The 14,222-nt window shown below is 39.4% G+C and overlaps 1 protein-coding gene across 4 annotated transcripts in view; it reads left to right on the forward strand.

The window, feature by feature from the left end:
- The window catches only part of LOC117441370 (serine/threonine-protein kinase BRSK2-like), a 106,134-nt gene that overhangs the window by 51,846 nt on the left and 40,066 nt on the right, over positions 1-14,222 (forward strand). For all 4 annotated transcript variants that reach the window (XM_034077532.1, XM_034077533.1, XM_034077534.1 and 1 more), the window contains exons 3-4: positions 8,261-8,346; positions 11,638-11,778. In XM_034077532.1, the coding sequence (XP_033933423.1) occupies positions 8,261-8,346; positions 11,638-11,778 (227 nt within the window). The remainder of the gene's footprint in view (positions 1-8,260; positions 8,347-11,637; positions 11,779-14,222) is intronic.

A 14,222-nucleotide genomic window follows, 5' to 3' on the forward strand; every position in this document is an offset into this window, starting at 1 on the left:
CGTCACGTTCCTCCCCGCCTGATACCCGTCCTGTTGAGTTTTAATTAGTTGTGGACGTTGGGATGGAGGCAGCAGATGCCCCCGTTTGCCTCTCAGTTGAATTTCATATATTTTATATTTCCTGCTCTCTTTTGTTTCGGAGCTCGTGTTTCCCTCCGTCTGCTGACTTTATTTAGCCGGGTCCGTCTCTGTTCTGGGGGGTTTCCCTGCAGCTTTCTCTAATCTTCCTCGCCTCTTCGTCTTATTTTAGGAGATGCTAAAGCCCTGTTGTCATGACAATAGGCTGCGAATGGCTAGCTCATTTTTCACACAATGAAGCCGAACCAGCATTTTAACATTCATTCATCTCCGAAAAATAATTAGGAAACCTCTGCGAAATAGAGTTGACTTGCTTTTACTATTTAATGTTTTTGAATGACTGAGAAGCAGCATAACGGAACTGAACACGAGGACATCTGTGCAATACATCTAAAATAACTATAACAGCTGTATAGCATAAACATGCAACAAACATAGGGTCAACTCTACAACATATGTATTATATATTTTAATTTAATGAAGCTGCGTAGAACGAAAACACAATTAAATATGATTTAAAATAGAAAGTGGTTAAAAATGAATATACAGGAAAAAACTATTCAACATTTCCATGATATCTGAATTTAAAGAAGCTGTATTTATGATTTATTCCTTCTTATTTTATCCTGAAATCCCTGTGGTCTCTTAATCTATATTCAAAGCTCTTTATATTCAGATAAACCTAAACATGCATGATTTGTTTCAGGTGTTTGTTTCAACACGATGGTCACAGTTTCGAGAAACCTCATTCCGTTTGACATATCGTGCCGCAGGTTCACTTTCTTCTGTTTTCCCCCAAACTTCGAGCAGCGGATTCTTTTCAGTTTCCTTTTTACATATGAATGAATCCTCTGTTCACCAAACAAGACGCATTTACATTTCCCTTGTTCAGTGTTACACATCGGGCCTTTTAGAGGAAACTTGCAGATCATCTCCATATAAATACATGTCTTTATCCTCCAGTGATGCACTTTGTGTCTGATACTTGAAGGCTTTCACACTCGACTGCTGAGTACCTCACTCAGTGATGTTGTTCTGTTCCTGGTGCTTTGAGATAGGCTTTGTAAAGCTAAAGGAATATACTATACACATCAGAATACATGCTTTACAAGTATTTCTGAATTAAAAAAAGGTGCAACATAGATGGAAAATGTAATTAAAATATTAAAAAATGCTTCAAAAATATATTAACAATATATCCATCTTTAAAAAATAAAGCTCTTTCAAAGAAGATGTGAATACATACTTGTACATTTTATAAAAATAGTATTTAATTGAAAAAGAAGCTGCAACCAACAATAAGCTTTAAACTATTTGTAATAAATCTACATTCAAAATAGCCTTTGCAAAGAAAATATACAATAACAATATTCAATTATATCTGAATTAGCAATATCATCAAAACATTTTTTAAATGCTTTAAAATAAGTCAAATATTCCTGAATATAGAAAGTTGTAAAGATAACATTTGCTTTTAAACTATATATGATATATATTGTATTATAGATACTGTATACAACACTATCAACAAGCTGTATAGATAGAAGGAAAATACTAGTAAAATATTTAAAGTATGCACATTATACCTCAATTAAAACACGATAAAACATGTTCATTATACAGAATCAAAAGATAAATATGAAACCAATTGTAAAATATGACATCATGTTTATAATCCTTGAAAACAGAGAAGCCCTTAAACAAATGTACCATCAGATATTTTGAGATGTTCTATAAATATATGTACAGTGTATCTGAATGTGAAACAGACCTGTGCGTCTGGAAGGGCCATTATCTACTCTCACATGTGTTAACATCATTAACCTATCTCTGCCTTTGTCATGTGCATATTTCCCCGAACATATGCATCTGTGTGTGTGTGTGTGTGTGTGTGTGTGTGTGTGTGTGTGTGTGTGTGTGTGTGTGTGTGTGTGTGTGTGTGTGTGTGTGTGTGTGTGTGTGTGTGTGTGTGTGTGTGTGTGTGTGTGTGTGTGTGTGTGTGTGTGTGTGTGTGTGTGTGTGTGTGTGTGTGTGTGTGTGTGTGTGTGTGTGTGTGTGCATGCGTGCGTGTCCTGTTGAGATGAGCAGTCTGACATTTGCAGCACTTCTTCAGAGATCACACCGTCACCCCGCCTGCTCCCACATGTCAGAGCTGGCATTTACAGCACGAGGCTCATTAGAGGAAGCACGGGGGGGGGGGGGGGGGGGTACTTAGTTACTTTCCACAACCATATATATATATATATATATACACACATTTCAGAGCTATAGATTAGATGAAGAGTTCAGGTTGTTTAACATAATATACCTGAAACAATGGGTAGGTTGGCTGGATATTTATTAGCAGCATTTTTCTTATCATGTGTTCTTTGTGTGTGTTAATCAAATCACATCTCCAGCTTATGAAATGTAAAGATTTGCCTTTTATATATTTAATTGTATCTTTAATATTGTTGAGTTTTCTTTGGCGTTAGTCCTTATACTTTAATAACTTTTTCCTGATCAATATTTTTCAGTGTTTGATGACTCAGTCCTAGATCCTCTCTGTTTGTATTCCTTCATAAAAGCTCTGGATATTCAGCCTGGTCACTGGACAGCAGCCGTTTGACTGCAACAGATGGTGGTTTGATTACTGAGGGGATGCTCCAATGTATCGCCTCTCGTGCCCCTCAGCCCCGCATCGTGTTTCAATTAAACGAGGATTTAGAAGCTGCATCGCGAGTCAATCCTCATAATTCATTAAGAGGAGCAATCAGGCTGTGATTCAGGAGCTGAGTGTGAAGCTAACATCAGGCTGAAGTGGAATAACCATTTCTAACACAGCTTCTTGCCAGACCTTTTGCCTGTTTTTAAACTTTTTCCTCGCATGACATATAGACAATAGAGGGATGCAGCGATTGTGTATTTTTCTGTTAGACCCTGAAGGCATCATCTCCCGGTTAGTGCTAGGTCGTATACCTCCTGGGTTTTAGGCTGAAGTGACGTTACCTGCCACCCAGGATAAGAGATGAGCATGAATACATAATTTTCCCACAAAAATATCATAAATATAATATTTTGAGAATTCATAACTTTGGAGGACAGCAGGCACATCAACCGGCTCTGACTGGGGGGTCCCAAGGCGCTCCCAGGCCAGCGAAGAGATATAATCCCTCCACCTGGTCCTAGGTCTACCCCTCGGTCTCCTCCCAGCTGGACGTGCCTGGAACACCTCCCTAGGGAGGCGCCCAGGTGGCATCCTAACTAGGTGCCCGAACCACCTCAACTGGCTCCTTTCGACGCGAAGGAGGAGCGGTTCAACTCTGAGTCCCTCCCTGATGACCGAACTTCTCACCTTATCCCTAAGGGAGACGCCAGCCACCCTGCGGAGAAAACCCATCTCGACCGCTTGTATCCGTGATCTCGTTCTTTCGGTCATGACAAAAAAAATTACATCTCACAAGAAGAAAAGCACAGATGGGATGTAACACTCAGAAAGCCACTGAGTGCGTTCGGATTACAGTGACACACACAGTACGAGGTTTATTTTAAAAAAGGGGGGAGATTTTTTAGGAGTGTGCTCCCTCTCACTCCTGTTCACTGACCTCAGGTTTCCTGCAGGACTCCAGAGTCACAAAGAGCCCATGCTAAATTAAATTAAATGTGTCTACTTTTACTACCAGATGTGCTGTCAGTTGCTGCAAAAGTTGCCAACTTCTCATCCACGATTACATCACTTCCGCCGCCTAAAACCCAGGAGGAATACGATCTAGCACTAACCATCATCCCCCTGGTTCAATTGGATTCCTCCATGTGATTTTGGATTATTGCAGAAACTTAACTCCACTAGCAAACACACGTTTATGATACTTATATGTTTTGTTCAGCAGGATCATCTCCAAGTATTAACACCACTTTATGATTCTTGAAGTAAAAAGCTAACATTAGGCTATAAAGGAACTACAGCACGGTCACATGACTTCACGTCACCACCGCTAAGCTAAAGGCGGCTAACGTTGGGCTATAAAGGAACTACAGCACGGTCACATGACTTCACGTCACCACCGCTAAGCTAAAGGAGGCTAATGTTGGGCTATAAAGGAACTACAGCACGGTCACTTGACTTCACGTCACCACCGCTAAGCTAAAGGCGGCTAACGTTGGGCTATAAAGGAACTACAGCACGGTCACATGACTTCACGTCACCACCGCTAAGCTAAAGGCGGCTAACGTTGGGCTATAAAGGAACTACAGCACGGTCACATGACTTCACGTCACCACCGCTAAGCTAAAGGCGGCTAACGTTGGGCTATAAAGGAACTACAGCACGGTCACATGACTTGACGTCACCACCGCTAAGCTAAAGGCGGCTAATGTTGGGCTATAAAGGAACTACAGCACGGTCACATGACTTCACGTCACCACCGCTAAGCTAAAGGTAGCTAACGTTGGGCTATAAAGGAACTACAGCACGGTCACATGACTTCACGTCACCACCGCTAAGCTAAAGGTAGCTAACGTTGGGCTATAAAGGAACTACAGCACGGTCACATGACTTCACGTCACCACCGCTAAGCTAAAGGTAGCTAACGTTGGGCTATAAAGGAACTACAGCACGGTCACATGACTTCACGTCACCACCGCTAAGCTAAAGGTGGCTAATGTTGGGCTATGAAGGAACTACAGCACGGTCACATGACTTCACATCACCACCGCTAAGCTAAAGGCGGCTAATGTTGGGCTATAAAGGAACTACAGCACGGTCACATGACTTCACGTCACCACCGCTAAGCTAAAGGCGGCTAATGTTGGGCTATAAAGGAACTACAGCACGGTCACATGACTTCACATCACCACCGCTAAGCTAAAGGCGGCTAATGTTGGGCTATAAAGGAACTACAGCACGGTCACATGATACACAATATGTTTTGCATATTAAGGCAAGATGCAGCATGTGTTTGCTATGACAGTTTCTGACTCTGTGTGTGTTTGTGTGAACTTGCAGAATGTGTTTTTGATGAGTACCATATATGGACGTCAATATGTCCCATATTAATTGTGTGAAGAAACCAAGATACATGAGCAAATGTACATTTAAAACACCTTCCATAAATGCAAAAAAAACATGCACTAATATAAGCTCATTTAACACAAACTTGCAAATATACAAACAAATTCCTATATTAAAATATATATATGTGAATGCAGTAGTAGTCTATGTCTGCATTTACACAACGATTGTCAATAATAGAGACAGATCTACCACCATACCAGTTTCTCCTTTGCTGTCCAGTGAAGGTCGGTGTGTGTAGAAGACGTGTCGCAAAGTTGACTCACTGAGCAGGAAGCCGTCTATACTGCAAAGCCTGAGTCACTGTACGACACAGATCTCCTTCAGAGTTCACATCGCTCCTCCAGCTGTCGCACTTCACACTTCATCGCTGCTTTCATATCCAGAATTATAAGTGAAGGTTGAACGAACATGGAGAAGCTGCTACTTCACCTATTTTCTGTTCTTATTTAACTCACTTAAAGAGGCCCTATTCTTTTTGGTAATGGTTTTTCCTCTCCTGTAGAAATGTACCAATATGAACACAATAGCGCCCCATCATTGCCATTATTGGGATGTGTTGTCTATTTTTTTATTTTAGCAATATGCAAAATGCAAAAGTGCATCATCTTCCATTACGCTTAAACATTTAAGGTCATTTGTTTTTCACAGAAATTAATGAAAATCCAGAAATATTGGCCAAGTTTAAAAATTGTTTCTTTTAAAAGTGACCTCCTAGTTCTTTGTTTTTATGCTGTCCTCCTGCTGTACAGCCATCATCTTTTTTTAAGATAATGTTTCTACCGCACCCTTCTCTCCACACACGCACGCCACGCACACACACTTTATCACACATATTAAAGCGCCATATGGGTCATAATGGAGCTTAATAAATGTGGCTGCTCCCACACGGAGGGCAGGGGGCTGAACGAGTGTTTTCCTGTAACATGTGTTTAATTAGCCTCCGCCGTGCTACACCGACGTGAGGAGATGTCGAGGGTAATTAAATCAGATGGCAGGAGGACGGGCTGATGCTCTGCACCTGAACGCATCACAGATATTAGTCACTATCACAGGTGGGAGTCTGGGTTATTAAAGCTATGATGTGGATTTAGCTGCTTCTTGCAGGGGAAACGTGTTCACATATTAGAGTACATTTATTAGGTTCAAAGATGAATGATCAATTCGTTAATTGTTGTATGTCTTTAAAATGTAGATGTATTGCCTTTCTCTTCACATTCCAGTGAATTTGTAGTTTTGGACTCAGATAACAAGATATTTAATTTTTAAACACATCGTCTTGGACTTTGAGGAACTACGATGGAATTTTTCTTTTACTATTTTACAGAGCAAAAGCATAGACTTCATAGCAAAACATAGATTTGGGAGAACAAAAATACAACAGTATCTGAATAAAGAGAAAAGTACATCTGTCTTACAAAATTCTTAACAATTATTTGTCAAGTTAGAAATTATGATTTAAAAAAATAAATGTCTGTGTAAAAAATGCATTCAAGTCGTCTTAATTGTTTACCCAGATTGGTATTAAAAAGTCCTAAATCCAACTTTAAGCTGCTGTAGTCCTGAAGTTAAAAATTACGAAAAAAATACCAGCTTTGTTATGAGTTTAAATAAATATATTTTGTGGGCTCATGAAGAATATTTATATTGTCGAAAAAATCATCTGTTGTGATTGGTCAACAGCTTAGAGATGTCCCGCCCCTTAACCTATCCGTACAATGTGTTGGAGCACTAGCCAATAGTAGAGCGAGTGTTACAAAGGAATGTCACTATGTTCCTGAAGTAAAGAAAGAAGTCAAATGGACCGATTCAGGCAAGGAGGGAACGCAGGCATTTTAGCCTTTGCAGACCATTTACATGCACTAAAAACGATAGAACACACTACACACCACATGCCTGATTAATTTCAATCCTAGTGGTATTAAAGAAGTCCCCAAACCCTTTTAATCTAACTGTAGAAATCTGATGCACGATAATTGTCAGATGACTGGTTGTGATTTAAATCCCGCCAGAGATGAGAATCTGAAATCAATGAGATGTTTCAGGAGAGATCAGTTTGATTACCTGTTAACGGCCCTCACTGATTCACACCCATTGATCCACTCAGCTGAAACGTGTTACACTGATCCGACATCCTCAACAAACCCACGTCGATACGTCGCTCGTTGTTTGGCCTCGAGGGTCAGAACGTGAATTACAGCTGCCAACCACTTTCATCCTGATCAGAGGCCGGCTGTCAAACCGGACTAATGTTAAACCAATACATAAAATAACTATCAACACATAGGAAAAAAACAATACAGTTCACCAACACAGATACATCTTCAATTCTCACACACTGTAGCGGCCAAAGTCATATAGAAATAAAACAGATAATTAACTTATATGTATAATTAATACAGCCGCTGAGGCACTAGTTAGCAGATCTTACGCAGGGCATTGATCCAGGTCCAGACAAGGTTCTCCATCTGTGCATTTTATTCCGATAACAAAGTACAACGAACAGGTTTCCTATACCTCGTTTCCTTAAGCCGTTCCTATGGCTTTCCTTTGCTGGCTTGAAACACCCTGGTAAAAAAACGTTTGCCTACGAGTGCTCTAGCTCCCACTTCCACCTGTCTCCAATATATACAATTACACCAGGTGCTCGAATCACCCAGTGCCCAAACATGCCTTCAAAATAAAAGCATAGAAACTACTTTAACTTATGAGAATAACTAAGAATACATTTACAATAAACACTATAAAACAGCAAGAAAATAAATGTTATATAATATAAAGAGATATATAGCTCCAACACATACTGTACATGAATTCTCAACAACTAACCTATCTCTTTGTCTTAATGTATCTTTTATTTTATTCTAAAAAGCAGAAACTGTCACAAGACTCAATTTAAGGCGGGTAAAATACATTTCTGATTCTGTCAATTAAAACTAAATGCTGCTGTTCACTCGTGGATCTCATTGGATTATCATGTCAAAGCTTTACTTATTTTGGTGCCCGGTAAAACAGTCTGTTTCCCAGTGTGATGATGACTTTAACTTTAGTGTGTTTCATGTTGGCTGTAAACGCAGATAATGTCTTTAATGTTTTTGTGTAACTGATTATTTCTCCTGTGTTTCTCTGCAGGTGGAGCGGGAGATAGCCATTCTGAAACTCATAGAGCACCCCCACGTTTTAAAGCTGCACGACGTCTATGAAAATAAGAAATACCTGTAAGTACATCTGTCCTTCTGCATGCACACCGTAACTCTTCATTTAAAGGTCCCCTAATATCCTCTTTTTCATCGATATATCACAGGTCTCAGATATATACAGGACATGTCTCTGAAGTGTTTGGCTCCAAACACCAAACCGATCATTGCAGCATTACCCATAATCCCCTCTGTTTCAGCCCTGTTTGTGCTGATTCTGTGTCTGTAGCTTTAAATGCTAATGAGATGCTGCTGGCCACGCCCCTCTGAGAGATGATTGGTTAACTGACAATAAAATACAATTTATATTTGGGCTATAAGCGCTATATAAGTACAGTCCATTTACCATATTAGAAATTTGATTTAGTTAGTTTGTAACTCTTTACATTGTTACAGTCAGCTGTGGTAATGTTTAACTCAACAACCGTAGTGCTTAGATCTGCTGAATTGGCAGGATTTTTAAATGTAAACACGTTTTTTAATCAAAAAAAAAAAAAAGTCTACTATTCCATTAAACTGGGTTTTATCTGCAGTTATATTTCCCCAATATATTTTATCTTTTGTAGTTAGAGTTAATATTTTGTTCAATATTTCTGTGAATATACCATTCCATTTCTAAAAGCCTAACTTCGTTAAAGTCGTTTTGTTCTTATTGGACTTGTATTTCTTCAGTAGATTAGATTTAAGAGTTTGCATAATTCTCTATAGGTACAGTAAGATCTGTAGATTAAATGAACCATGGACAAAACCTCGTTGTAATCGACTAAGAATTTCTTTAGACCAGGACAGAATTAGCGCTACGTCTGTGTTGCTAAATTCCATCCAATCCAGTGGGGATCTGCACCAACATTAGCAAACTAGACATAAACACCTTTCCTGTAGAACAAACTACAGGAAAGGGAAAACAGAACCGGGCTCTTTAAAATGTGTGCGGACGGTTCAGATTGAAGTTGAGTTAACAAACAACATCTATAAGATATGCAGAACATTTTAACATGGTGCACGGTTCCTCCATGCAGCTGTTTGTGTGTTTCATGAAGGCATGGGATGCTTTATTGGTCCGCCTCTCCCGTGTATCTTTAATGTATATCCTGTTTTATTGCACACATTAATCTGCTGCGTGTGGCCGCTGCGCTCCAGTGGCACGGCGCAATGTGATGTTCAATAATTGATAAAGGCGGCGATGTCAAACGGAGCGGGAATTTGTTTTCTTAATGTTGCAGGGACAGGGACGGATAGTCAACAGTTTGCGGGGGGAAATTTCACAAATCACACGTTTCTAATTTGAGGAGAAAACGCTCGAGTAGATCCTTTAATCTGCTAATAAATCAGTGGCAGGGGGAGCGTGCGGCAGGAGCAGGATCCGGGATGTCTCCGGGAAAAATGAACACAGATAAAACATTTTAAACCGCAGGCACACACTCGGAACACAGTGCAGGATTTACATCAAGCATCACTATGGTAACTTCAGCATGTCGTGTGCAAATACTAGTTTATGACTCAATTATTTGATTAATGCCTCCTTTATTCTGAGGAGGAATGAAATGAGGCATTAAGGATATTTACTCGTGAAGGTGAGGTCGTTTAGTTTTTAAGTTCTCTTACTTTACTGGGGTTTTTTGAGACTTTGTTTCAAAGGGAAATTGCTGCCCCCTCTTGTACACTTATATTACATTATTTCATTTCATTTAGCTGACGCTTTTATCCAAAGCGACTTACAATATTTTATTTATTTATTTAATCGTGTATTTGGCAGGGACAAAGCACAGTAATGAACACTTAAAACATTCAAATGTATCAAGCGTAACAGTGCCAGATTCAGCTTTGAGCTCATTTCCATCCGCAGTCCCTCACATAAAACATTTAAGAAAATAACATTTTACAAACAAAATACATGATATGCAAAAAGTGCAAAAGAGCAAAAGCAGCATCCACGAGTATTTACCACATGGCAGTATAATCTAGCAGCTACGACATACAGTATAAGGTGCAATAAGTGCATTCGACCAGGAAGATACAAACTTGAAGAAAACAGAATCATAAAGTACATCAGGTTTCATAGAGCCAGAACATTTCAAGTGCTACTCAACTATCTTTAGATAAGCCAGTCCTTTGTTAGTATATAAGTGCTCTGTTAGTAGTTCTATCGCTCGAAGTGGAGTCGAAAGAGATGAGTTTTCAGTCTCCCCCGGAAGGTGTGTAAGCTTTCTGCTGTCCTGATTCAATGGGAGCTCATTCCACCATCTTGGAGCCAGGATAGCAAACCCACGTGTTTCTGCTGATGGGAACTTGGGTCTTTACTTTAGCCATAGTAACCTTTCTTATTCCTTATTTTTCTACTATAGTTATCTATTCCTTTTTTATTATAATATTACTACAGTGTAGTTTTTTAATCTTATTCCACTACACTTATTTTATGTAATGCACTATAGTTATCTCCCAATTTTACATTTAACTACAGTTAAACCTATTTTGTTCTTTTTATGCTACCTTATTATTTTAATTATATTAGAGTTATTTATTTAATTTTTATTCTAAAATGACCTTCATTTTACTTTCATCTACTTCAGTTATCTTTTTAATTTCATCTTCATTTCTACTTTCTGCTCCAGTGATGCCTTTTTATTTTATTTGTGTTTCGCTATTTATATTGTGCTTGTTTACTTTTATTCTCCTCCATTTATTTATCCTTTTTCCAAATTATGTGACTTAAATAATCGTTCTTACACCTTTTACAGTTTTCTTGTAATTCAACTAAAGGTATTATTTAAAGATATGATCTTAAAATATACTTAATGTACAAACCCTAAAAGAGACATTTTGACTTTTAGAGCTGTCAACTACTTTAGGTTAAAACTACCCTTAAAGGTAGGGCAGGTAAGAATGGAGAAACCAGCTCGAGTGCGCTAGAATTTGAAAGTACACAGCCGAAAAAAATCTGCCCCTTCCTTCAGACTTCCTTCCAGAGCCCCTCCTCCAACACACACGAACTCGCACATGATCAATGAGGGCACGAGATAAGTTTGTGCCCAGATGGAAGGCTGACAGGCAGGTAGGCCATCCAGTTACTTTAGCCGGCTCAGATGATTGGTCGTGCTTTTTACAGCGCCACGGCTTCCAGAGATGAGATATTTTTATGTATTTTTTGTCAAAGCACTTCAGATATTCATTGCTATCGGGATGTTAACAGCATTCCATGGAATATAACAACAAGTGTATCTCGAGCTGGTTTCTCAAACTCACCTACCCCACCTTTAATCTTTAATACTTGCTCCTTTTCCCTCGCTGACATGTTTGTGTTTGCCTCTGCAGGTACCTGGTGCTGGAGCATGTGTCGGGGGGGGAGCTGTTCGACTACCTGGTGAAAAAGGGCCGACTAACACCTAAAGAGGCCAGAAAGTTCTTCAGACAGATCATCTCCGCGCTGGACTTCTGCCACAGCCACTCTATATGGTGCGTACATTTTACACACAAACATCTTGGAGAATATACAACATGTTAGTTCAGTTATATTCAACGTTGTACTTTTATTTTGGCTCTTTCTCACACGGTATGTTTTTGGTGGGATTCTCTGCTTCGCTGTACGTGTCGAGAGTTTGACTCAAACGGGGCACCACATTACCAGGGTTCTTAAAATGGTGATTGATGTATGCGACGCTTGAGGATTATCTCGTGCAACAATTGTGACGATTCTCTCTGATCAATCAGCAGTCGTTTAATAACATATTTTCAGCTCGCTTGGAACCTCGATGTACCCGTGAGCCGGTACCGGGCCGACCCAAACCAAACTGCACCAAAACCTGCAGTGGAAAAGCGCAATTAGTAAGAGCTAGTACGGGTGTCAACAATAATTAATTAATTAGCATTTTACTGTTCATAAAATCATAAATAGGGTTGTAAATAAATCGCCCTGCAGTTAACGTTGTGTATTAGCTCAATAAAACATTACAATGGCTATCAGAAGGATTTGATTATACTATTTGTTATATTAATAGTATGACGTTATTCACACCAAGTCACCTCTGGGGATCCCCTTTGTACACAAGAGGCATGATAGCTAGTTAATGTAGTCTCATTAAATAGTCTCATGAAGAATGATAGACAATGAATTTGGAAATATCATTAATAATGAAATACATAGACAAGTACTATATCAATATCTAGTATTGGTTGAAGGATTTTCTGATAGTAGATTCTATATGTTGGCAGAACTTGTTCATGTACAATAATAAATATCAAGCATTTAGCCGTAGTCCTAACGGCCATTACAAATAAACACACAGGATGTGCAAGCCTTCTTTAGGTTTAGTGATTTAGTGCAGGCCAAACGTGAAACAGAAATGTCAGGGCTGATAATTTGTGGGCTCATACAATATGTATTTCTGTTTAGAGGCACAAAATATGGGTGGTGGGTGAATTTACACAAATATCTGCTGCTGCACCTGATTTATCACCGCTGACGGACCGTTGTCTGCAAACTGCATGTGAATTATGAAGTCTGGGAGAAACACTTTCCAATCGGACATAAAGAGAGATCATTTATCCGGCAGAAGCAAAGAGAGAGAGAGAGAGACGGGCAGAGAGACACCTTCTTTAGGGTTCAGATCATGAGAGCACTGAGGGACTGCAGGGGGGAGTATTCAGCACAATCATTAGAGACTTTACAGAATTGAGTTTGGTTAGAAAACACACAGCTCTGCAGGACCTAAACAGTCCTTTGTGTGTTATGGATTTATTAATGCAACATTAATTACTACATATTATTATCTTCTAATAATTATTATAAAATAACTATGAGAAAAGGGATATATCTGGAGTAAGAAATATATCGTTGAAATAAGTTGTAATATTGAACTATTATAGTATTTGTGTTAAAAAAGAAAACAAAGAAAGCTAAAGTTAAATATTTATATATGGCTATATGTTATACATATATATATATATATATATATATATATATACACAGTGGGGCAAAAAAGTATTTAGTCAGCCACCAATTGTGCAAGTTCTCCCACTTAAAAAGATGAGAGGCCTGTAATTTTCATCCTAGGTACACTTCAACTATGAGAGACAGAATGAGAATAAAGAATCCAGAAAATCACATTGTCTGATTTTTAAAGAATTTATTTGCAAATGATGGTGGAAAATAGGTATTTGGTCAATAACAAAAGTTCATCTCAATACTTTGTTATATACCCTTTGTTGGCAATGACAGAGGTCAAACATTTTCTGTAAGTCTTCACGAGGTTTTCACACACTGTTGCTGGTATGTTGGCCCATTCCTCCATGCAGATCTCCTCTAGAGCAGTGATGTTTTGGGGCTGTCGCTGGGCAACACAGACTTTCAACTCCCTCCAAAGATGTTCTATGTGGTTGAGATCTGGAGACTGGCTAGGCCACTCCAGGACCTTGAAATGCTTCTTACGAAGCCACTCCTTCGTTGCCCGGGCGGTGTGTTTGGGATCATTGTCATGCTGAAAGACCCAGCCACGTTTCATCTTCAATGCCCTTGCTGATGGATGGAGGTTGTCACTCAAAATCTCACGATACATGGCCCCATTCATTCTTTCCTTTACACGGATCAGTCGTCCTGGTCCCTTTGCAGAAACACAGCCCCAAAGCATGATGTTTCCACCCCCATGTTTCACAGTAGGTATGGTGTTCTTTGGATGCAACTCAGCATTCTTTCTCCTCCAAACACGTCTTTTGGTTTCATCTGACCATATGACATTCTCCCAATCCTCTTCTGGATCATCTAAATGCTCTCGAGCAAACTTCAGACGGGCCTGGACATGTACTGGCTTAAGCAGGGGGACACGTCTGACACTGCAGGATTTGAGTCCCTGGCGGCGTAGTGTGTTACTGATGGTAGCCTTTGTTACTTTGGTCCCAGCTCT

Source organism: Pseudochaenichthys georgianus, chromosome 3, assembly GCF_902827115.2.
Source record: "Pseudochaenichthys georgianus chromosome 3, fPseGeo1.2, whole genome shotgun sequence".
In the NCBI taxonomy this organism is placed as follows: Eukaryota; Metazoa; Chordata; class Actinopteri; order Perciformes; family Channichthyidae; genus Pseudochaenichthys; species Pseudochaenichthys georgianus.